Raw genomic sequence first — 23,146 nt, 5'->3', positions numbered from 1 at the left:
ACAGGAGGTTGCCCAATTATTTTATAATCTATAAGGGAAAATCAATTCACTCTATGTGAACCATCAAACTTAGAAACGGACAAATTTTCGATGTTTCTACCTATTTTTTAAATAAATTTTGTAAAACATTATACCAATAATTTAATCCTGGTTAAAAAATAACCAACAGAATTTGATATTTTTTAGAAAATTTTTACTAAATGTCTATATTAAATTGAAGCCACTTCGATTTGAACAGAAAAACATAGACACATACCAATCTCAGCCGTTTCATATTTCTTCAAAAATCTGTTTTTTTTTAATAAATCTTCGAGCTGTTATTTTTACATGGATGTTGTCCAGAAACTACGCATTAGTCCCTATATCGCGAACCTCAAACAGATTTCTCTGTTGTGGAAAATTAGCAAAATTATATTTTTTTTGTAATTTTTCAACCGACTCAACCCAGATTTCTGGATGTCACCTAGTTTATGAACGGAAACTTGCTCAAAAGTAGTGGAGTATGATTGCTTTAGTTAGTTTATACCAATCAAACTTATTTAATTTGTGATTGTATGAACAGCATCGAAGTTTAAAATATGGGGTTAAAAATCGACTAAATTATCGCATGTACTTAAACCGATGTATCTCGGCCATCCGCAAATATATGCAAAAACTTTTGGTAGCACATGAAAGAGTGGAGTCTAGGCTTCCACCTCATACTGGTTGCAAGCCGAATACGGTGGAATACCTTAACTTTTAAGGTGAAATAGTAAAAATATAGTGAATATTACTGGTACATTGTAAAATCAATGCTAAAATTTAAAATTTACTTTATTTTTATACCAGACATGTAAAATGCACTTCATTTGCTTTCCAAACATGTGCTCACAATAATTTTTCTAGCCATTTTTCCCCTCAAACCAAATTTTCTTAGGATAGGGTGAAATTCAAGTTTTACAGTTTAGACAATATTGAGCTCCATAAAGTGCAATGAAATAATGTAATTAATCAAATAATATGTTGTCATTAATGAGAAATTCATCTCAATAATTCATTTCATTGAAAAAGGGTTTTTGGACTTTTGTCGCGAAATTTTGATTTCTGGCCCATAGTGGGGTGATGGGTCGTGCGGGGTTTTGGAATTCGGGGTAATGGCATTCGGAGTAATGGAATTCGGGGTAATGGGGTAAAATCAAATCCTGCCATATAATTTTCATAGCAGGATCACGAGTGCGTTGAAATTACCTTCTCCTCACGTTTTTAAGACGGATCAAGAGCTTAAGATCATCGTCTATAATCACGGATTCAAATTTTACTTCACATTTTGGAATTGCAATGCTCCTGGCTTCAATAATGGAATTTGTTAAAGTTTCAAGAGCATTGTCAATATCAAGTTTAGTTTCTAAAGAAATGTTTACATCAAGATTAGAGTCAACATACGTTTCATATGTATTCCAGTCAGCTCGTAAATAATTAAAAGTGGAGCTGATAGGATTGAGAATCGCTTCATGGGATATTTGAAATGTAACAGGAACATGATCAGAATCAAAACCAGCATGAGTAACTAATTGGCTACAAAGATGACTAGAGTCGGTTAAGACCAAATCAATCGTAGATGGATTTCTAGAAGAGGAAAAACATGTAGGGCTATCAGGGTATTGAATTGAGAAATATCCTGAAGAGCACTTATCAAATAAAATTCTGCCGTTGGAATTACTTTGAGAATTATTCCATGACCGATGTTTGGCATTAAAGTCACCAATGACAAATTTTTTTGACTTATTGCGAGTCAATTTTTGCAAGTCAGTTTGGAGCAAATTAACTTGCTGCCCAGAGCATTGAAAAGGCAAATAGGCAGCTATGAAAGTATATTTACCAAGCTGTGTTTCAACAGAAACACCTAAAGTTTCAAAAACTTTAGTTTCAAATGACGATAACAGTTGATGTTTTATACGCCTATGAATGATGATTGCAACTCCCCCACATGCCCCATCAAGTCGATCATTACGATAAACAAAAAAGTTAGGATCTTTTCGTTGAAATTTCCTTATCCTACGTTTTCAAGACGGATCAAGTGTTCAAGATCATCGTCTATAATCACGGATTTAAATCTTACTTATTTTTGTATTGCAATGCCGCTGACTTCAACAATGGAATTAGTTAAAGTTTCAAGATCATTGTCAATATCAATATCAGTTTTGTTTGCAAATAAATATTAACAATAAGATTGCTATCGATGTATGTTTCATATGTATTCCAGTCGGCTCATAAATAATTGAATGTGGAGCTGATAGGATTGAGAATCGCTTCATGGGATATTTGAAATGTAACAGGAACATGATCCGAATCAAAATCAGCATGATTAACCAGTTGGTTAACAAAGGTGACTAGAGTCGGTAAAAACCAAATCAATCTTAGAAGGGTTTCTAGAAGAGGAAAAACACGCAGGGTATTGAATTGAGAAATATCCTGAAGAACACTCATCAAATAAAATTCTGCCGCTGGAATTATTTTGCGAAATGTTACACGAGCGATGGTTTTCATTAAAGTTTCCAATGACAAAAAAAAATAGACATTTTGCGAGTCAAGCAAATTAACTTGCTGCCAAGTGCATCGAAGAGGTTATACTAAGCTGTGTTTCAATATAAACACCCAAAGTAACGGAAAAAGTAGATGTTTCATACGCCTATGAATGATGATAGCAACTCCACCACATACTCCATCCAGGCAATCGTTTCGATGAACATTTGATTTTTTTTGAGTTTCGATCCAGGTTTCAAACAAGTTTTAGAAATAATTGTTATACCGTTAAGCTACCATTCACCGTGCATTTAAGAAAAATTTTCACTTCAAATAATTATACAACTTTTCCAAATAATTTGAGGTGTACTAAAATACCACTACGTAGCGTGTAATTATATCATAATTCAGAGAAAAATCTAAAACTAGTGATGCATAACAAAAAATGCTCAAAAATTATGTTTGAAAATGTCATGTTAAGGTCGCCGTTCTATGTCACCATTTACCTTGCACACTAGTGCACCATTCACCGTTCGTATAGTTTTCGTCATGACTCAATTTTGTATCTTGAAGAAACGTTGTTGATGGAGCAAAAAACCATAAAAAGTTTAAAAATTGCCTGATTGATCATTTTTTCATTAAAATCGTTTTAGTAGGTTTGACTGTATTGTCCAAACCATTCCATAGTTGCTCAAGAACTAAATATGAAGTAATTTAAACACGACATAACAATAAATCTAATATTACCTAATAATTTCATGCCTTTTACACGAATGCACGGTAATAGGAACCATATATATTGAAAAGGGTCCATTCACCGTGCATTTGGGTTTCGTCTGAAACACAATAAAACATTCTAATTTGCATTTAACCTCATTGCTCATACGACATCTTACTAGTAGTATCCACAGTGAAAGCTTGTTGAATTTTTGAAACATTTCATACTCAAACGTTAAAATGAAAAATGTGAATTTTTGGCGTTTCTACTAAGAGTTTTGAAAAATCTCATTATCAAACAGAATTCACATGATTTTGACTTCATAAACTAGGTTTCTCAAAATGCTTTGTGACAAAAACTACTTCATTTCAACAGTTTTATCTGATTTTGCTGACAAAAGAATAATTTGTGAAAATTGTATGAATATTCTGTAGGAATTTGTATATGTGCACGGTGAATGGAGGCCGCACGGTGACTGGTGACTTAACGGTATGAATGTAATTGGCTGTTTGTTAGAAAACCAAACAACTTGTTTTCTTTAATACAGTGGGATTCCGTTTTTGGCATGCTCCATTCTTGGCACCCCCCGATTTTGGCAACAAAATGGATCCGTTTTTGGCAACATTTTTGAATACCATTAAAATTTGTTAATTTTTGTAAATATGTTCGTGTCTGTTGCTTTAATCTTTTGAATAAGAGGTCAACTCCACACCAATTACATTCCAGAGTTTCATTTTCGTCGATATTCCCCCAAATCTCACCAACTACTAAGGGCTCCCGTACGCGCTCATTTTCTTCGGGATGGTCATTGGTCATAAATGAATTCATGTGGCGTATAATCTCCACTAGTATCTCCACTAGAGACCAATATTTTTCTTGTGCATTCATACTCAGTCATTAGCCCACTTGAGTCTGCTGGTAGGTGATACACCAAAAACACTTTTCTTCATATTTGGAACAGTTTGTTTGAGCACAAGCACCGACAAAAAAAAGAACAAAAATTTTATTACTCACATAGAGTTACGATCATAAATTTCGTCTCTACTTTTTGGCTCACTGTTGTTATCATTATGTATTTACATAAATTGCGTATAAAAACATAAAAACACACCGCAGTAATAGATATAAATACAGTAATATGTCGTGTGTTATAACTTTTAAGGAAAATAAATTGCGTTATTCTAGAGGATTGCAGAAGTGTCAATATATAATCCATGAAAAGAGTGCATATTTTACTATATTCTATATATTTTGTAAGGAATTCCACCGGCTCCACGACGAATACGAACAGTCCAACTATTTAGAGCTACGTTCCCTCTTTGTTGTATATTCTGTAAGACGTTACATTTGTTGAAAGATGATCCAGAATTCTATTCAAGATTTTTAATCAAGGATACAGGTTTTAATATAATCAAAATGTTCCTTACGAGCTGGGTATATGACTTCTTATAAATTTTAACGGATTCTTGAGGATATCTGCAGATTTGATTTCTGAGAGTTTCTGGTGGAATCCTTAGAATGTATAATTGGTTATTGGCGTTTATGTCCAACATCTCGTGATTCCTAATAAAATTGATAGGGCGTCCTGTAATTTTCTAGCGGGATGATATGGACTCCTAGTGATATATTGAGTATTTCTGGCGAAATCTTAGTGATTTTGAAAAGGTTTCCAGAGGAATTAGACGAGTGCTCCAGGCGAGATCCTAGGATTCCTAGCAAGATGCTACAAAGCCCTTGCGTTTTCCTGTAGATTCCTTATGAGCACGTTAAGATACCTATCAGGCTCTTAAGGTTTCATAGCGGGATCCTGTGAATTACTGTTGATCTCATAAGGTAAACATAAAACATATATCAAGCTCAATTATAACTCATTTCAATTCAAAAATATATTGTACAAAATTACAAGCCGCATTTATAGATCATATCATTTTTAATTTTGTTTATTTTTGCCCTTTTGACTACAGTCAATCATTCATTATGAAATACTTTACTTCATCAAAAAAACATAGATTAAAGGAGCAATTCTAAACTTACTGAATTTTGAAAACTTTCAGACACAGTTTTAAGATAATAAACTTTCAAACACAGTTTTAATATAATGTTGTTGTTTTTTTAATAAAGGTCTTTTATACGATTATTGATTTTACTTGGCCCATTTATATAAATAGTGTACATAAAGATCCATTATTGAAGATATTTGGGCGTAAAAAGTATGTAAAATGTTTGCCACAATTAACATTACGGGGCTATAGATTCGTAGCATACTACAACCCTACGGAAAACTGCTTTGAAGTGAACCGTTCCGAAGTCTCGAAGCCATATGATTCCATAAGTATAATGTAATGTTATCTAATGATGTTTTCAAAACCAATAGTTGAAAAATAAAATTTAAAATATGGGTTCCGAACCATGTTTTTGGCAACTGAAAATTTCGACTTTGTTGCCAAAAACGGAATCTCACTGTATTCAAAGAAAGACAATTTCAATAAAAAAAATGGAGACGATGGATTCCTTCAAAGCAAAGTATGACCTTATGGCTAATAGTAAATTATTGAAGCAACAACACTCAATAGATCACATTTACAACTTTAATAAAATTGTTCATACATGTTTATGAATTTGTCATATAACGAAACTTACTTCTCAGATCATCAAACTTTCGGCTTACTATGAAGGTCTACTTAGACAGGCGGACACAGCACATTCGTTCTACCACTTTTACCTCAAACGACACGAAGATGTTTCTTTCCTTTTGCATTCGACATGCTCTACTAGAAGGGGGTGTCCATGGTTGGCGTTATAATGATTGTATCGAATCGATTCTATCGTAGTCCCTCGTAGAGTATTTTTAATACATGAGCAAGATACGGATCGATACATGCATTCATTTAGGAGTGTTACGACATTTTCGGACGCTCATTATATAGAGTCAATGCGGAAAGGATTGACATGCCGTCCTTCATTCTTCCCACGCAATAAGCAATCCCATAACCCACATTTGAAGCGTAGGCTTCGTGTTACAGTTACAGCAATGCTGAAAAAAGTGTGATCAATTGAAGTCAAATAATAAGGGTAAATAACCTGGACTTCAGGTTATATTGTTGAGTTAAAGTACATTTATATCCTGGAAAACTGTGGAGCTATGAGCGAAGCATATTGTACCAAATTTTGTTTATGTTCAAATAGTTGAATCATTACTTTTTTCATTAAATTATTCTAGATTGAGGTACATTTTTCCTTTACTTCTAAGCACTATTCAAAACCGCACTACTAAGGACAAAAACTGTACATCCGTGCTTCCGTTTCAAACGGCACCCTTACCTATATATTATTTGATGGGAAAAACACGATGACAATACAAAGGTCCCTCAAGTTTGCGGCCGGGGCAAGTGTATTTGGAAAGTTTCGTTCCAACTAACTTTTCTTCGGACTGAGGTACAATAATACGAGCATGACAAGGAACTATTTATTAGTATCTTTTCTCTCGTCTCACGTGCATCAGCGTGTAGCTTAGTGCCAGCTGGTTGGTGAATACTTTGTGCTCGGAGCTAACTCTTGCAATATTTCGCCATAATGGAGGTAATTTGTTCTTTTTGCTATTTTGATATTTGTGCTGATTAAAACTTTTATCCTCAATCTTATTATTTACTTTGTTCGCCATCCGGTTCTTCCTGTCTCGTTCTGATACACGTGACAAATTGTGTAATTAAACTGGAAATGGCAATATAGCAGCAGCACCAACCAGCGACAACAACGATGGGTCCAAGTTCAGCAGCCATGGCCACAGCCACTACGGTTCCAACACTGGTAGCGGCAACAGCACTTGTTCCCCGTAAGCCATCGCCAAACGTAAACCCCTCTCCAGGACCAAAACCAGGACGATTCTTCGGCTCTGCATTCAATATTACCAACCGGTACAGGGCCAATAGCAGCAATTTGGGGAAGGTTAGTCTGGCCATAACCAACTTGAAGGTCATCAATAACGTTCCATTGCCCCCGCCAATTTGTGCCATGGTAGCAAACGATACGCCACCACTGCTAAAGTATCAACCGTCCTATCAGCTTCAATCGAAGAACCCCTTTAACCGGGAAGCGTGCGAAGTTATTCTGCGCGAAGCACTAGACAAAGCACTTCAGGGGGTGGAATACAGTTCCTATTTTGCGCCATCCCTTTGCCAGCAAATTTGTGAGGACGTAAAATCGAAAGTCAAGGAGTTGAACTTTGATCGGTAAGTATTAGAGTGATATTATGATGCTTTTATTCTTCGTATGTGCACACTGTGGAATGAGATAAAGTTATTTGTTTAAAACTAGAGCTGTCGAGATCTTTCTATCAAGGAATAGTACTCGAGATCCTTATAACTTGAATACTCAAATGCGAATAAAAAGTATTGTAATATTGAGAGAATTTGATTAAATTGATTATTCGAGGCCAAACTGCAATTTATTTTAGCATCACAGTTTATTGTTTTATAGTTTACAGATATCTTAGTGATGAGGTCCATAAAGTTGTAGCGCTAAACACGCTGCTCTGTTGTAAAGCCATGCTTAGAGTGTCGGTTTCGAATCCCGTCGGTCAAAGATTTTTTTTTCGATTTCCCACACAGCTCGAACGAAACGTGTAAATTTCTGAGGCATATAATGCACATAATTGGAGCGTGAAATATCATGGAAATTTACATGATATGCCATGTAAACTTCAATTGTATGTCATGTAATTCAGGTGGATCCTGTGTGATTACATGACATTTAACACATTTTTACATGATTTCAGACTTAAATTTACATGACTGTAGTATTAGAGATTGAGCCAAATGAAAAAATGACATTTTTACATCGTTTAAATTTGGTTTACTTGACGTGTAATCTTAATTACTTTGCGGAATACATTTTTGTCTCGAAAACCAAAATACCGCTATTAACTTAATTTAGGATTGCTGAGTCCATTGTCATTTTCAGAAATATCATAAGCACGTCTAGTTTTTGAGGCTGTTGAAAAGACAGAATTTGACGCTCTCAGCCAACTTGCATGCAAGTTTACCAGCTTGTATCGTGATTTATTTGCTTCACAATTCAAACTTCATGTGTCCAACAATACTTATCTACAATTTTCGTAAAACTTTCGATGCTTAGAAGTATTTTTTTACGATTTAGAAAAGTATTGTACTTTGCCATACCAGAGAAACGAAAAAGTTTGTATGGAGACTCCAAGTATATTGATATAGTCTATTTAATCTACATTTAATCTTGCAATTTAAACTCAATTCCATCTTAAAAGAAAATCAATGTTTTATTTCGCACACAGAAAAAAATCCGTTCTCGTATCCGTGAACAGGCGACGTGAACTCGTCAACAAGCAAAAATACACCGTGAACTAGATCATGATTATGTTAGTGATCCTTTATAGAGAGATAAGCGGAAGTAAAATTGAATGATTTGGCAACAGACCAGCAGTGCTGATTTTGCTCGGCGTCGAGAATAATATTGTAACTCGGACATGACTTCCTCATTGCTAAAAAGTGTATTTTGTTTCGTTATTGATCTTTGAGCTACATATCCAAACTAATAAACAGCCAAAAAAAATCAACAATTGATAATCGCATTGACAACAATTTAAAAAAGAAAAATATTTCATATTTTTGCTTCATGCAAAATTACTTTTACCGAAATAATTTCAAGCGGATTACATTACTCTTCAAGAAAAGTTCAAAAAAAACATAACGCATGTTCGTTTGGCTCACACTTTGACAGCTCTCGCTGCTCGATTGGCTCACACTTTGACAGAAATGTCAGTTTCCGCGAATCTCTCCTATAAAGGATTACTAGTTTATGTGACCATTGGTGGTAGTTCATGGTGTATTTTTGACTGTTCACGTTTTCCAGAACTCTTTTTTGAGCGTGCATGTTTGGTTGATTGGATTACTGTAAAGTTTGATAAATCATTGTTTAAATTTTATATAAACATCAATGAAACCAGTATTTTATACAACTCTGACGACTTGTAGCATAAAATTGTGATTTGCTGGAACATTTCTCAAAACGGCATTAGTTTCAGCAACCCCAAATCTACTAGAGACACATAGTTTGATCTTTGAGACACGCAAAAGTGTTTTTTTACGCTGTGTTATTTTTAATAGTGCTGGGCATATCATATCGATTCTACCTTTTTACCCAAAATAATATTAACTCGAATGAACTATGAACCCTGAATTCCACTTCCCCGTATGTTGTTTTCATATATGTCATTTCCCACGCTATTGAATGAATAATAACTCTACTAGTTAAAGTTGTTGTGATAAGACATGTTTACATCTGACTTAACTTACTGAACTGGCCTGAGATGATTATAAAGATTATAAAGCGAAGCCAAACATCAAATTTTCAAGTGCACTAGTTTAGAGAACCAAACAGCGCTTTGAGCCAAAAATTTGATCGATTGATCATCACCAGCGTGCAACCAGGAGAACAATTTTTTCATGGGAGAATATTAGAGTTACACTTCTTTTAATCAATTTCAACGGCTTAAAGACCAATTTGACACATCTTTAACACGAATGATTTTTCAGATGTTTCAAATTGAGTACAGGTCGGACTCGATTATCCGGAGTATCGATTTTTTTTTCACTCCGGATAATCCAATCCTCCGGATAATCGAATCACTAAGAAAAAAAATTGAAATCTTCGATAAAAGAACTTAAATATTATCTTTTATTGTTGTTTTATTTATATGATGCGGTGGTGTACCCAGAAATTATTTCTAGGAACAGTAGGGGTCATTACAAGAAAAAAATAATTTTGGCCGGCATACACACAAAAAACCACTTTTTCAAACCCCCCTTTTCTTAAATACGTTCAAAACTGAAAAACCATTCATATTGTATATTGCAATACCAAATTATCTCAGATTTATGCATAAAAATTGAAAAACAAGAACATCAAAAATCAAATTCCGGATAATCGAGTCTAAAATTCCGGATAATCGAATCCCGGATAATCGAGTCCCCGGATAATCGAGTCTCCGGATAATCGAGTCCGACCTGTATCATTTTATACGTACACTCGCACGATACGATCAGCCCATGGCAGTATGTCGCATTTTATTCATACAAACGTTTTGAATTCTTTTATCTAGTAAGACGTTCCAATTTAGGCAGAAACTATTTGTCCAACTTAGTATTCGATGCCTTCGGGGCCTTCCTTAGCCGAGTCCGTGGCTACAAAGCAAAGCCCGGTCGGTCCAGGATCTTTTCGTAAAGTAAATTTCCTTGACTTCCCTGGGCATAAAGTATTATCGTACCTGCCACACGATATACGAATGCGAAAATGGCAACTTTGGCAAAAAATGTTCTCAGTTAATAACTGTGGAAGTGCTCATAAGAACACTAAGCTGAGTAGCATGCTCTGTCCCCGTGAGGACGCCAAGAAGAAGAAAAAGAAGTATTCGATGAGCACTTCAACAATCATTTTGTATATCGTTCAACCCATTTTTAAGATTTCTTTTCTAAATTAATGACTTATGATTCTGTTGATTCATTTGCTTCTATTTGCTGCGTTTCACGTGAAAAAAAAATGGTTCTAGAGAATAAGCTTGACAGGAGCGACTAGATAATTAAATTATTAATTGTGATGAAAATATAAAGTTTCGGAGGCTGCAACGTTTTTTGTTATAGTCACAATTTATCAATGTTTTTTTCTAAAGTTATCTACATCGTTTCCATTCCAATGAAGTTGAAATCAAATCAGTACTTTTATATTGACGTATGCGGCAGAGCTTAAGAATCGGAACAGGAAATCCTAGACACGGATACACATGGCCTATACACGGCAGTATAGGCTTTATTCATTTGCTTACACGCAAAAATCTTTAAAGAGTGTGTACATTACCATGATTAATAGTCCTATATAGTCTTAATATGGTTTGAAGCTCATTATGATACGAGTTTTGTGCAATCACCAATCCACTCATATGTGGTGATGAACCCGCCCACGACAGAAAATCCCTTCAATAAAAAGTCATAAAAAATCTACTCATTTGTATTGCGCACAACGAATATGTGGTTTGAAGTGTCTGATTTCGAATTGAAGAGCGGGATTACGGTGGCATCGTCATCGCAATAATTTGTCATAAGTTGAGGAAAAAATGCGGCTAAGATAGCAAATTGGTTCGACGTAATCTCACACTTTTACTTACGATTTTACATTTATGGAGGGCACAGTTTGCAAAACAGACACGACAATTTCAATAACTGACACAAAAACATAAAAAAAATGTGAACAGCAAGGCCTATAAGAGAGAAAATGCCATACAAAACATAAAAAGCCAAAAATATTTATATTACCATAAATATTTTTGAAATTCAACACAAATCTACGAACACTGGAGCAATAAGTTGTATAAACAGTTATATTCTTTTCAGTTGTGGCTCTCTCATTCATAAACTTCTGAGAAGTTTTATAGAAACGCAATTTACTCACTTTTACTGACAAATTTACTTCACACTTTATATTTTTGAAACACAATATTTAACATCCAAAGCTTCTACAATCTTGTAGGAAGCTCAACATTCATCCAAATTTTACGACGTTCTAGACACGTAAATTCTTGGTGAAACAATTATTTAGCTTTCAATAGTTATGAACAAAGTTCTAGAAAAGCAGTACCGTTTCTAAGCCACAAATATTCGACCCTTAGCTGGGTTGGGTATGTTTAAGAATCTACAATGCTGCTTCCCCTTTGATCAACTGCTTATAATAATCGCAGCATTTCCTTCTGCAACTTAATTAGCTGAAAAATTATTTTTTTCTTGAAAAACTTGAAGAAGTACACAGATAAAAATATTCAAATTCCAACGTAGTGTAAACTGATGCATAGAGTAAAATAAACCAATTTCATCTGTTGTTACGGCATTTCGTTTAATTTTCACCTAAAGATGCTTGAAAGCTACATGATCGTGTAAAAGTAAAGTGCATTTGATTGAAAGATAAGCGATTTATCGTTCACATTTCAATTTATTTTAATGCTCCAAATATGTGCATGAAAATAAACTTAAATTTACAACATATTTTTAGCTGTGTACTTAATGTAAAAAAAAATGGGTAACTAGTGATTGAATGGTACCGTAATTTCGGGTAGAATTGATCATTTTTCACGGTTTTTGTGGTCTGTTTTCTATAATGTTAACAATCCCAAACAACAAAATGCAGGAAAATAAGTACAACGGTGCGCGTCATTGGCTCATGTACCGAAATTTCCATACATATGTGATTTTAGTGCTGAAAATCATCTCTAATATAAAAAATCAGAGGATCCCATTTCGGGGTGAAATTGATCATTTGTCAAAACGATTATTATTTTTGGGTTTGAAAACAACTCTACTTTTTAAATTTGGGCTCTCTGAATCCAAATATGCTTGCAAAATTCTCAGCAATGCAGGCTTTGGAAAATTTAACGATCATTGACACACGAGCCATAATTTCATCCCATTTATCCGCTTGCATTCATGCAACACGCATGACATTTATCGTTCGTGGAAGATAACGAGCCATGAACGAAAACAAGACAGACACCACCCACTCCCGATCAACCATTTTCTTTATAGATCTTTGTCCAGCGATGACGATCGCCAACGATTCAAAACGAATCGATATCGATCGCTAACGAAAATCACTGACTTTTTAACCGGGATGTTTGTCACCGATCCCTCTGTGTCAACACTTGTAACATTCGCTGGCCCACTCTCATTCTGATCAAGAAACAGAGGCGAATATTTTTCATTTTCTGTGCTATGTTTGCAATTGAAGGGGTGTTCAATGGTCCAATAGATAATAATTAAGTTGTTAGAGCCTGAATTACCAGAAAATATGAAAGTTTTTACCAATTTTATGCAAAACATAAACCACCCGAATGGCTCGATACCGTTGCAGTCTCTGAGAGTTGCTGCTCTTGAACGCTCTCATGCCACGAGAGTGAATGTTTACATTCATAAGGCACTCCGATTGCGATATACCATGAACTGTTATGGTTCGCGAACTGTTACACTCTCCGAATATGATTCGATCGGCTTATTCGGATCAAAATCAAAACACTATGCAACAATGCAATATTTATGGAAATGATAAAAAAATATAATTTAAAAATACTACCGAAAACGCCTAAATTTAGGCAATTTCCAAAGGATTCTTTCAATGTATAACAAAAATTCAATAATTTGAACAAATTGTGCAAATTGGTACGAATTTCGATGGTAAAATCTGTTTTAAGTACCATGCGAATTATGTGCATCCAAATATAACTATTAGTGAAGAAAATTATGAACATTCAAACATACCACGAAGGAAGAAGTTTTTTTTTCTTATGAACTGTTTTAAACTTCATATTTGAAAAAAAAAATCTATTCTAATTTTTGAAAAGAATTAAATATGTTTTGGAACATGAAGCTTCACCACAGAAGTATTTCGTATAATTTCAAACATACTCTCTTTAACTAACGTTGTAGGTTTACACAAAAAAATATGCCTGTAATTAACGAAAGAAGCCAAATGTTGTTTTATCTTTTTTGAATGTTAATATAGAAATATATTATAATTTTTCAACTTTTACACCCGTTTTACTTTCTTAAACCCCCCCTAGAACCAAATCCTGGTTGCGGTACTGGTTGAGGCTGTATATAATTGTTTCAGATAATTAATATTTCTAGTATCCTAAGAAGCTACATGTTCATAAAGAATTCCAATGATTTGAATCATTCAGTAGGATTGGGAACATTAAATAGATTGAAGAATTGTAGTATATTTACTAGAGTGGTTCAAAAAATCGTTTTTGCTCCACACCGCTCATTCAATTCTAGACCAAATTCTGAGTGTGCCCCCAAAAATTGAGCTCATTTGGATGAAAACTGAGACTGCACAAGCCCTTTAAAGTTTATATGGGAATTACTATGAGAAAAGTAACCAATTCATTCAATCGGTCATAGTGTTTGCCCATGTGCTCTTGGAGACTAGAACTATGTTGATACTGTGAGATACAATAATCAGCTACAACTTTGCCGAAGACTGTTTTGAAATCGGATGCCCCGGTAATTAGTTATTGGTTTTTGAATGAGTTGTAAAACTTTGGGTATAATTATTGGGCTGTTCTGCAGGCATCACTGGATATATGCAGTAAAACATAGTAGCCATGATTTGTGCGTGCTATCTTTCGCGCCAGGTGCAGCAATGTTGCCTGTTCAGAAATTAAATGAGCACTGCTGAAGAATTTGCGACTGGATATAAATCAATAACTAATTACTGAGGCGTCCGATTTGAAAACGGTCTTCGGCAAAGTTATAGCTGATGAATGTATCTCACAGTATCAATGTAGTTCCAATCCCCAAGAGCACATGGGCAAACACTATGACCGATTGAATGAATTGGTTACTTTTCTCATAGTAATTCCCATATAAACTTTAAATGGCTTGTGCAGTCTCAGTTTTTATCCAAATAAGCTCAAATTTTGGGAGGACACTCAGAATTTGGTCTAGAATTGAATGAGCGGTGTGGAGCAAAAACGATTTTTTGAACCACTCTAATATTTACTCTAAATAATGTGTAAGGTTATGTCAGTAAATAAGTCACGACATACCACCTTGGGCTGGTCATATTGTGTGAGTTCAGGTAGAAATTATGCTCAATTTGAAATTTCCGATAAATCTTTTTGTTCAAGATAGTTCAAAATGGTCTTTAAGATGTTGAAATTCATCAAATTTATTGTTCATTTAATTTATTGTTATTATTAACTCAAATATTATGCTATTCTCCTTCTCCTAAAAAAGTTATTTTTTGTATTTTTGATCTTTTCCCATATAGGGTTCTATGCAGGGCCGAATTTACAAAACTGGAGGCCAGGGGTCATTGTCTTGTGGGGGCCCTTTTCCCATAAAAACTGATATTGTTACTTTAGAATATACTAGATATTTTTACCGTTCTTCTTAAGGATTTCATCATCAGAAGTCAAACTATTTTGTAACGTTCAAAAATGCTTTAAATCCATTATGAACGTTAACCAATTTTACATTTAAATCAATGTAAGTAATGTAAGTTTTCTTTAACCTTTCATAGGTCGCGCGGTGTGCCACCGTTAGAACCACCTCGCTGTCGTTGTGAATGAAAAGCGAAGTTTTTTCAACAGTGTTGTACAAAATACAACAGCGCGACGACTGAAGTTTTAATGTTTTATAGATTTTATATGTTTACTAATTGAATTCAATTGACAATTCCCTTCTTATTGGCACCTTAAGAGAAAAATAACCTTCATCGTTTTATAAATTTCCAAATTCAGTTTTTTTGCTTAATATTGATGCAATGCTCAAGAAAATCTATCACTGCATTGCACTTGATGTCTCAGATGCAATGATAGATTTTCATGCAGATTTATGGAAATTTGAACGAAAAACTGGTTTTTAATTTTCGATGATTGCTGATGATTGAGTGATGGATTCTTGAGCGTTAATACAAATTATGCTTATTTTATTCATGTTTTTATATTGAAGTCGTTCAACATACAGATTAACTTAACCGTTTTGAGTTTCAGAAATTGGTGTAGGGCTGGTCTAGAGACTCAATTTTAATGGACGTCTCTAAAAAGTCTCTATTTTTAATGGAAAGTCTTTTAGGACTCTTGAGTGTCTATCACAGGCGGTAGAGTACAAAATCAAAGGCTTCAACGAAGCTATTCAGCAGGTTCTTCAGAAATTTCGTCTAGCATGTGTCGAGGAAAAACTTCAAGAAATCTTCTAGTAATTTGTACAGATATTTCATCAGGAATACTTTCAGGGGCTCATGAAGGAATTTCTCTAGAAATTCTTCTAGAGAACAACTCTTTAATGAATGTTAGAATCCTCTGAGCAGAATCTCAAATAAAGAAACTTAAAAGTAGATGGAGTACCGTGTACCTTTTAATTCCGCTCCTAAATGCTTATCTTTGACAGATACGCGTATTTCGACTACCACTTGCAGTCTTCTTTAGTGTCAGTTACTCGTATCCACTCGTAACACTCTTCTAGAGAATCCTCTACCAATTCTTCCTGAATTTCTTCCTTTCTTCTGATTTTTCAATGGATGCTTAGAGTACTTTCTCCAGGAAATCCTTGAGCACTATAACAATACTAACTCCAGTAGTTTTCTCAGGGATTACCCTAATTTATTTCGAAGCTTATACAGCGAGGATTCGCTAGTTAGAACACGGCTGCCTTCCATCTAACGAATCTGACCCGTTAATTGGAACGATTGACAGCTGGTGAAAATGCTCCAACTGGAGAGTAAATCGTTACGATTCGCAAATATATATGCACATTTGTTCTTTATATGGAGATTTCAAGGCGACGGTGCTCAGGCGTCAAAGTCAGTTTAACATCTTATCTTGACATTCGAGTGCTATTTAGTTAGAATATTTTCCAACCAGCGAACATCCAACCATCGAGTCATTCCATGTAGCGGAGCTCCAACGAGCGAATCCCCACTGTACTAGGAGTTCCTCCTTTATTTCACTAATCTAGTTGTTACTCTAGGTGATCTTATAATATTATATATTATCTTTGAAGATGTAAATGTAAATATTGGAGGATATACTAAGGAAATTGATGGAATCGTCGCATAAAATCCTGGAAGACATAGGACTTCCTTGAAACATATCTAAAAGAGTCTTAGAACAAATTCCCGATGGAATCACTTAGGTAATTTGATCGATTCGACAGCACCAGTAACACCAGTGAGTGAACAATCGATTAAGTTTTCAGCCTCGACGGATATTTGGTTCTTCATAATTGTGCCTTTGAAAATTTGTGGTTTGGATTTGTTGCATCTTCACTTTAAGCATGTTTTTTATGGTTTAAGTTTAGTTTGATTTTGTTTCTATGTTTAATTGAATAAATGGTGGTCACTAATTTCAATTCATCATTAGTGTTATTCTGAAGACAGTGATATAATTTGTGTGTCCTTAGAGATCTACCGGAATCACTGAGGGCATTTTCAATATAGATTACACAGCGTAACAAAAATGACATTTTTGCTTGTCTCAAGGATCAAATTATGTGTCTCTAGTAAATTTGGGGTCACTGAATCTGATGCCGTTCTTAGAAATGTTTCAGCACGTCACAATTTTTAGCTACAGGTCGCCAAAGTTGCATAAAACACTGGTTTTATTGATGTTTACATGAAATTCAATGTATGATTATCAAACTTTTTTTGTGATAAAATCCATCAAGCATGTAAAATTGGACTTAATTTTTTTTTTCAGATATAATTTATTTGGAATTCAACGATAAAATTTAGATCGAATCGATTTTTTCAACAAGTTTGCAGTCTTCATATAAAATACTACGCTTCTCTCATATGAAAAAATGAAAAACTTTTTTGAACCAACAAAAAATAACTTTTGAGCTTTGAAAGTATTACGAACTTTGTTGATAAGTATTGTTATACACTTCTTCTTCTTCTTCTTCTTTCTGGCGTTACGTCCCAACTGGGACAAAGCCTGCTTCTCAGCTTAGTGTTCTTATGAGCACTTCCACAGTTATTAACTGAGAGCTTTCTATGCCAATTGACCATTTTTGCATGTGTATATCGTGTGGCAGGTACGAAGATACTCTATGCCCTGGGAATCGAGAAAATTTCCTTTACGAAAAGATCCTCGACCAGTGGGATTCGAACCCACGACCCTCAGCATGGTCATGCTGAATAGCTGCGCGTTTACCGCTACGGCTATCTGGGCCCCTTATACACATGAAGTATGAATTTTGTGGCAAATTGAGCAAATTAATTGCCCTATAAGTTGGCAAACTTGCATGCAAGTTGGCTGAAATAGTCAAATTTTGCATTTTTAGCAGTAACTATCTCAAAACTAGACGTGCTACAATATATTTAGAAACGGCAATGGATTTAGCAACCCTTAATTAAGTAAATAGCGGTATTTTAGTGCTTGAGACAAAAACGTGTTCCGCAGTGCTATCGGCCACAAATATGTTTGCCATATCATGTCATATTTATGAGTTTTTGCGATTGCGTCCCTTTTCAAAAAAAATTTGTGTTCCTGAGCCGATGCAGATGCACCGAAGGAAGTGCTAGAATTGAAAACGGGACCATACCCCTCCTGGCGATACAAAAAATCGAGCCTTTTCCTATAAATTGGTTTTGACATCACCAGAACATTAGCTTCCTCAGAGGAAGCTATAGCATTAGATGAAAACCTAATGCTCAATAGTTCTGTGTTGAATGTTTTGTATTGAATTGGTGATATGGTCTTATGATACCCCCCAATTTTTTAATGGTTCCACTTTTTCCACTAAAAGCATGTTAATAAAAAACCATTTCTGCCAAGGCTACGGGTAAACTTTGTAGATGCTAGAATGTGGACAAATAGTATAGAAGGTGGAGTGGTATTGGACAGCATTCTGCAAAAAGACAATAGATTCATTCTGTGGTTGACATTTCTCATCAGCACTTCAAAATAGGTACTGTTAGAAGATTTCCACCCTTCATATATCGCCCTATTATTAACGTATATCTGCTGCTGAAAATTTTGCTGAACATAATGAGCAGTATCTGTATTCCGATTTTCATACGTAGGTTCTAATACTTGATTCGTTTCCTGCCACCAGAGAATGTCTCCATAATATTCATGCTGTCGTACGACGCCAAAGCCTCATGTTTGTAGCTTAATCTATACATCGTTGTAAAACAAGCTTATGTTTTCCAGCTTTCAGAGGATTTTCTTGCTTCTCACATGCCGTTGGTGCCGATGTTATGTGATTATATGGGAAAATGTAGTATGTGGTACCGTTCTTCCCATTTACTTACTGTCGAGCCAGTTTCCCGATATGGAGTAGCAATGTTTAGCCGGAGGGTGCTTTGAGGATCTTGATTTTTGCTTGTTTTTGATTAGTTAACATTTTGCAAACTCCATCTGATGACAAGATGGGATTTCCGGGGGAAATTCCATGCCAAACTTTTGTCACAAGTACGCGACGTGCACCTATTCAGTGAACTTTGGCAAATCAGTAACGTGGATGAAAACTTTCCACTCAACATAGGGGCTTGTGTCACCAGCATCCATTGTCTAATCAACTTTTATACTGCAAACGTGATCTAAGAGCAATTGAAAAAATATTTGCAACAACTAACGCTAAAGTAAACTTCATTCTATTGCGAAGTTGTTTAAACTTTTTAAAAGAAGAATTACAAATAATACACCTCTTATTTTTATTGTATTTCTAGATACAAAATCGTTGTCACCGTTACGATGGGCGAGCGGTACATGCAAGGACTGAAATCAATTGCCCAGTTCTTGTGGGACCCGGAAAAAGATAGCTACGTGTCGTGTATTTACGATTCGTCACCGAGCTTATTTGCAGTTGCAACCATCTATGCGATATATTTTGATTGATAAAGGTTAGGATAATTATTTACTTTACATGGAATTCAAATTATGTTACTATTACTGTTTAATGACATTTGCTCATCGTTGATTATATGGCTAATAAAGCATAGTTTAGTGTTTGTTAACTATATCTTTATTTTATTTAGAAATATCCGAAAAATTATCGAAACTCGTGGTTATTCGTCATATATCTAACATCTCTTAATAATTAACTGAAGTATTTTCTTTTTATTTGGAACTATTTTGTGAAACATATTTTCATTTTAGGGTTATTGGAATTCTCGACGTTTTTTTTAATGAACCTAATGTTATAGTGTATTTTTTTGCTAGTTGTTTCAGAATGTAATGAAAGTATTGTGAAATTGGGTATCTTTAATAATGCGGGGAACTTTGATATTGCGTGACCTATAACATACTAAACGAAATAACATAATTTCTGTCAACCAGTTAAGAAACATGAATGCAAAAAGAAATACAGTTTACTCATTTGATATTCTGTAACTTGATATTTTCCCTAACTCGATGAAATTCGCGGTCCCTTGATTTTACAAGATGTCCGCATATTATTCGTACAAAATTTTATAGCATACCGCTACGCAATCAAGCTGAACAAATTGAGTATTCCTACATGACCTATTGTATTAATGTAAGAATTCTTAAGTAGAAAGTTTAATTCATATCTGATATCAAATAATATCAAAACCAAATTAGATGTGTTGAGCAATCTTAGCGAACGCCGATTTTTAAGCTTTAGTATGGAAGTCAAACTCACTGGTTTTGAACCTTGCAATTTTCTAATTCCAGTCTATTATCCAAGATCATGTAGATCACCTTAAATAATGATAAAACATTTGGTTTTATTTCTTTTCAAATTAAGATAGAAAACTCCTCTAAGGACTGTTCATTTTATAAAGGGGACACCTTGTGTATGCTGTATCTTTTTTACTTATCAATGAAATTTCAATCGGTTTTCTGTACATCGTTCGACTAGTATTATACAACGTTAAGATAATAAAATATTCTCCAAAATAATTTTATTGCTCACGAATAGGGAACAACGTTTAGAACGGTCGATTTTTTGAGATTATCAAAATCAATGATTGTTAGAAATTGGGTGAAGAATTCGATAATCTATATTTTTTATTTTCATAACAGGCTTGTGCTTCGAAAGCAACATCAATCAGAAAATGATGGAAAAAAATCAAGTTATTCTTGGAGTAACAATTTTACAGATATAATAAAATAATTTTTTCCCGATATTTTTGGAGAAAAATATTTTAAATTTGAAGGGAACTGATATGAGTAGATTTTTTTTGGATTAAAGTTCGTCCTGACGCAAGTACTAATATAGTATTAATATTAAAAATAACTTACGACTTCATAGAGCTACTTATTTAGTCCCCACGTCACATTTAAAGCACAATAGAAAAACAATTGCTTTATTTTTAGAAGACCTTTCAAAGCACAATGACAATCATCAAAATTGGCAACACTGCTGTAATAAAGGGCGAACACGAGATTATTGCGACTCCGAAAATATCATGCCAATTTTCTTATAATATTTAGAATCAAACCAAAATGTTAGGGTAGTTTTATACATATATTTACTTCAAAAATCAAAAGAAAAGTTAATCGATGGAGCCTTGAGTGTAAAATTGAAGGCATTTTCGCTTGATGCCCTCCATCAAAGTCGTTACAGTGTCATCCGGTACCAATTTCTCAGTTTTTTTTTCCATTTTCTAAACATGTCCTTCTTGTCTTTGACTGTCTTCTTGCTCTTCCGAAGTTCCCGCTTCATTATTGCCCAAACAATAATTTTGAAATTATTAAAAAATTTAAATTTTGTTCACATGCAGATGCATTATAAAAGGTACGTGGAAATTGACTTTTTTTTTCTCGTTAATGAGAAATATTCTTTCCAATATTTTGTTGTTCGGATAATTTACGGACACCCTGTAGCATGCTGTAAGTCTATATCACTCTAACTCGATGCGATCCGTTTCAGTTTCCTGTGCATTTTTACCTCTCTAGCTCGTTTTCTGTGCAAATTTACCTCTTTAAAAAATTCTGATCTCAAAATAATAGTAAATAAATTTCATTATTTTGAATATTATAATTATGCTGATAGTAAAATTAAGGTTTTCAATCCATTTTAGGATGACATTATTTTTGTGTATAGTTCAAAAAGTATGGCGTAGAAAAATATGTCAAATTTTACTATTGAATAATGAACTACTGTCGACTCTCCACATCTCGATATCAAAGGGACCATAGAGAAGAGGAGAAAAAGAACATTTTTTAATGAATACTAGATTGAAAATCACTTCTTTGTTAGGAAAATTAAAAACAAACAGACGTCATTTCGTCATCGAAAATTGTTTTGAATCACTGATATCTAGTCTAGTAACCTTTGATAATGAGCAGAGCATATCGACATACGAATAGAAATTTGGGAATGGAAATCACATCGAGATAGAGAGATATCGACATAAGGAGGATATCGAGATATGGAAAGTGAAAATGTATGCAGAATGAAGGGACCGAAAAAGTCATCGACGTTGGGAAAAATATCGAAATGTAGAACACCGAGATGATGGAGAGTCGACTGTAATTAAAATTTGAAAAACATTTGTTCTGTATCTCGATACTTCCCTAGCTCGATGGTCCATTCAATATCAAGTTAGGGAGAGTTCACTGCAGTATTAGTATGACACTTAATTTCAGAGCTATTTTCGATAGAATCGAAAAAAAAACAAGATTTTAGCATTTTTGAAACGTTTACAAAACAATCTTTAACAAATTCATCTCTTATCCTTGAAAACCTAGTTATAATAGAACCAGAGACGAATAGAGATCTAATAGTTGGATTTAGAATGGGTACAATTTCTAGTACTGCATTTGGTGATTTTGTTCTATTACCTTATGTGCTATAAACTATTGGGCAATTTCAAGGAACACGGAGGTCTTTGGTAGAACTTGAATTTTATCAGATTCAAAAAAAAAAATGCCTCATATGCTTTACGTAATTAAAAAGTATGAGAATATTGATGCAACGACTTTAAATTTTTTTTATTATGTATTATTAAGACTCTTATATAGGACAGATATACGGATACAGAGAGTGATATGTTGCCAACTTTCACAACCAGATATCGTTGCCGTCATAAAGAAGTGACAACACCACAAACGATCAACAGGTTGTTTTTTTTTTTATTCATTCAGGATCGCGTGTTGAGTCGTAACTTCCATCGGCCGCTACCGAGTTCCTACTACCTACGCTGTGGCTCCTCACGTGCTAGGTTTAGCAGCAATGGCTGACGGTTACCATAGTGAGTCTACAGTCAAAACAAGTTTCTAGCAAAAATGGAACTCACTTGGGGTTGAATAGAAGGGCCGATACTCATTGCTGGTAGTTGTCGAGCAAATATTGGTGAGGAAGTTAAAACCACTAAATTAATGAAACCATGCGAAACATTTTCTTCTATTCCGTTACACACTAGGCTACTTTTATTAAT

At 34.5% G+C, this 23,146-nt stretch overlaps 1 protein-coding gene across 3 annotated transcripts; it reads left to right on the top strand.

The window, feature by feature from the left end:
• Nucleotides 1-6,214: 6,214 nt before the first annotated feature.
• On the top strand, nt 6,215-19,759 carry LOC5563943 (tctex1 domain-containing protein 1). Of its 3 annotated transcripts, none has more exons than XM_021842564.1 (5): nt 6,215-6,292; nt 6,441-6,655; nt 6,723-6,799; nt 6,953-7,449; nt 19,469-19,759. In XM_021842564.1, exons 3-5 carry the CDS (start codon nt 6,794-6,796, stop codon nt 19,635-19,637), a joined length of 672 nt encoding a protein of 223 aa, XP_021698256.1. In that variant the 5' UTR covers nt 6,215-6,292; nt 6,441-6,655; nt 6,723-6,793; the 3' UTR covers nt 19,638-19,759. The 3 variants fall into 3 exon arrangements, with proteins under 3 accessions (XP_021698256.1, XP_021698255.1, XP_001648261.2); XM_021842563.1 differs by having other exon boundaries at nt 6,217-6,292; nt 6,950-7,449; XM_001648211.2 differs by lacking the exons at nt 6,215-6,292; nt 6,441-6,655 and having other exon boundaries at nt 6,675-6,799.
• Nucleotides 19,760-23,146: the final 3,387 nt, after the last annotated feature.

This window comes from Aedes aegypti, chromosome 2 (assembly GCF_002204515.2).
Source record: "Aedes aegypti strain LVP_AGWG chromosome 2, AaegL5.0 Primary Assembly, whole genome shotgun sequence".
NCBI lineage: Eukaryota > Metazoa > Arthropoda > Insecta > Diptera > Culicidae > Aedes > Aedes aegypti.
The sequence above is the reverse complement of the archived record's forward strand: the minus strand, read 5'-3'. Positions and strand labels throughout refer to the sequence as shown.